This window comes from Gavialis gangeticus, unplaced genomic scaffold (assembly GCF_001723915.1).
Source record: "Gavialis gangeticus isolate Ggan-Ray unplaced genomic scaffold, GavGan_comp1, whole genome shotgun sequence".
NCBI lineage: Eukaryota > Metazoa > Chordata > Crocodylia > Gavialidae > Gavialis > Gavialis gangeticus.
In genome coordinates, this window is record NW_017729022.1 from 80,112,130 (window position 1) to 80,114,785 (window position 2,656).

At 40.5% G+C, this 2,656-nt stretch overlaps 1 protein-coding gene across 2 annotated transcripts in view; it reads left to right on the plus strand.

Annotated features, from left to right (window-relative positions):
- Window positions 1-1,770, plus strand: part of PKP2 (plakophilin 2) — a 111,860-nt gene extending 110,090 nt beyond the window's left edge. For both annotated transcript variants that reach the window (XM_019515454.1, XM_019515455.1), the window contains exon 13: window positions 428-1,770. In XM_019515454.1, the coding sequence (XP_019370999.1) occupies window positions 428-496 (69 nt within the window). In that variant the 3' untranslated portion in view covers window positions 497-1,770. The remainder of the gene's footprint in view (window positions 1-427) is intronic.
- The last annotated feature ends 886 nt before the right edge of the window (window positions 1,771-2,656 follow it).

Consider the following 2,656-nt stretch of genomic DNA (forward strand, 5'->3'; position numbering starts at 1 on the left):
GTCTGGAACCAGCTTCCAAGTGAGGTGGTGCAGGCTCCCACCCTGGGGGTTTTTAAGAGGAGGTTGGATGACCACCTTACTGGGGTCATTTGACCCCAGTGCTCTTCCTGCCATGGCAGGGGGTCGGACTAGATGATCTGCTCAGGTCCCTTCCGACCCTAGAAACTATGAAACTATGAAAGTGATTTATTAGACAATGAAAAAGTAAGAAACCTAACCATCACTAGTCACTTTCAAAAAGTAAATCTGGCAAACAAGCCAAAGGAATAACTTGAGTAAATGAAGCCAATGAAATCCTGGAGCAGTCTTTTACAGAAAGTTTCAGATGCTTTGTATGTGCTTGGAAATTGCTCATTGTCCTATAGTGCCTTCTTTTACAGACTTGTCATTTATTATAATTAGTTCTTTTGTTTGTTTCATTCCAAAGGCTGAATTCAAGAAGACAGATTTCATCAATAACCGGACAACCAAAGCCTACAACTCACTAAAAGACTGAAGTTGGCTACATTGATATTAGAGAGATGAGAATATGTATGGATTTGTATAGTTGTCTTTCAGTGTCAGTTCTACCACTATGAACTGTGAAACGTCTCAGAAAAGACTGACTTTTGTATGTGACCTGAATGACCAGAGGAAACCTGTCCTTGCCTTTATCCTACTCATATTGTTCTCAATTTTACTTAACAATATGAACAGCCAAAGATGATAATCTTTAGGATTCCTGGTGCAACCTTTCAGGCAAGCTCACTAATAGTCAATGCATCTAATCTAACAGCAGTTTATGCAGAGAGGTTGGGAATTCTAACTAGCAAAATATTCTTTATAGGCAACATTTTAAATGAGGAATCCTCCAGGGGTGACTTTAAATTGCACTGCTCAGGAAGTAGTATTTTTTTATTCACAATAATAATTACTCTTTGAGCATGTGCAGTGCTAAAACTGTACCTCCAGGCTGTGCAGTTGAACAGAACAAACCGAAGATTTTTTTTTACTACATGCATTTTATAAAACACTGAAAGAGTTAGTTATTTGGAGGGGGGTCTGTATTTTCTGTATTAATATATTCACTGACTCCCAGAGCTTCTTTGCTTTGAGAGCGCAGCAGTGGCAGCAGCACTGACAGAATGTAAAGTCTCCACTGTTTTATGAGAACTGACAGCCTGATCATCCTATTCTCCTCTGCACCTTCCTCTCACTACTGCAAGGCTTGGTGACTGTCCCAGCAAGAGTTTTAAATAGTATAAAAACATGTCAGGTACATTGGGTTGAGTTCTGATCTGTCAGTCAGTGCTAACTGAGTAAATTGCAGCTGGTAATTCATGGCTAATTTTAAGAAATGTTCCATTTAAAAAAGCATTCTGTTGATGGCTGTATATTGGAAAGGGTGCAGAGATTGATTCCTTTTCTTTCTTACTAAGTATGAAAGCATGAGATTAGCATCATTCTTGCTTAGGACCTCATCTGAACCTTACTCGTATTCGCTCAGCTGGAATCATAATCCTCCCCACAGTTATGCACTGTTATGTGCTGATTGAAGGAGTTTTACTTTAGATGTGGGAACAGGTAACAGGAGAAGATAGGATTCAAAGTAACACAAGACTCTGTTTTCATTCTTTGTTCCTGGGGGAGGGGAAGGAAGAGAAGCCAAAATGCTGAAAACATATGATGGCCTCTTTTAGCAGGAATTAATGGGTTTTTCTTAGTATTCTTTGAGCCAGCAACTGTTCTTCAAACGCAAAATAAAAAACACAAAAACACAACAAAAAAACCCTCTCTACGCCAGTTTATTAATTGACATAAATATATAAACTGGTGTCACTTTGCTAAAGTCAGTGGAGCTGCACTAGTTTTAGGCTACCTGATAATGTGCCTGGAATAGGGAACCCTAGCCCTATTACAGAGTAGAGATGGCCAATAGAAAGGGCTGCAAGGCACCCTCAGGTACATTCTGGTCACCTAGAGACAGCCTCCTAAACAACGTACTAACGGTAACATCAAGGCATGGCAGGCAGGAGACAGGAGCCAGCTAAGGGAGATTGGAGTAAACGGGTATGTTCTGCACAGCTGCCAGGGGGCAAAACGACTACCCCGGAAGTGCCCTTAACTGTTTATACACTTCTTTTGCCCAGACAGAAACCTTCTCTGCCCTCCTAGTACTAGATGGTAGTAGAAGATCTGTGCACTGGTCCTCACCCATTAGAGAATTTCTCCACATTTGGGAAATCTTTAGAGTTCAGTCTCTGGCACATTTAAGTCTGCTTAACTACTGGGCCAAATAATTTTATCAGTCCTTACCTGCAGAGTTGTATCTTACCTAAGACTGCAACCAAGCAAAAAACAATGTGGCATCATATCCAGATGTCTCTCTGGATATGAGGCTGTTAAAATTTGCTCTCAGAGAAGTGCACCTCTCATTGAGTTGTGTGGCAATTCATGCTTCCACTGCACAGTTTGTCTCAGGAAGGTTTAACAACTGTGCCCTGCCCCAGGTCATTTCCATGTATTAGACAAAGCATTTGAATTTGCTTTGAAAAACTAATATCAAATGTAACAAGTGGGAGGTTCTAAAGTATTTTGTATGTTTCAGAGCGAAGTTTTCAAGAAGCTCTAGGTCCAAAACAATATGAGAGAAAGACAGGGTTACACGACTTCATGT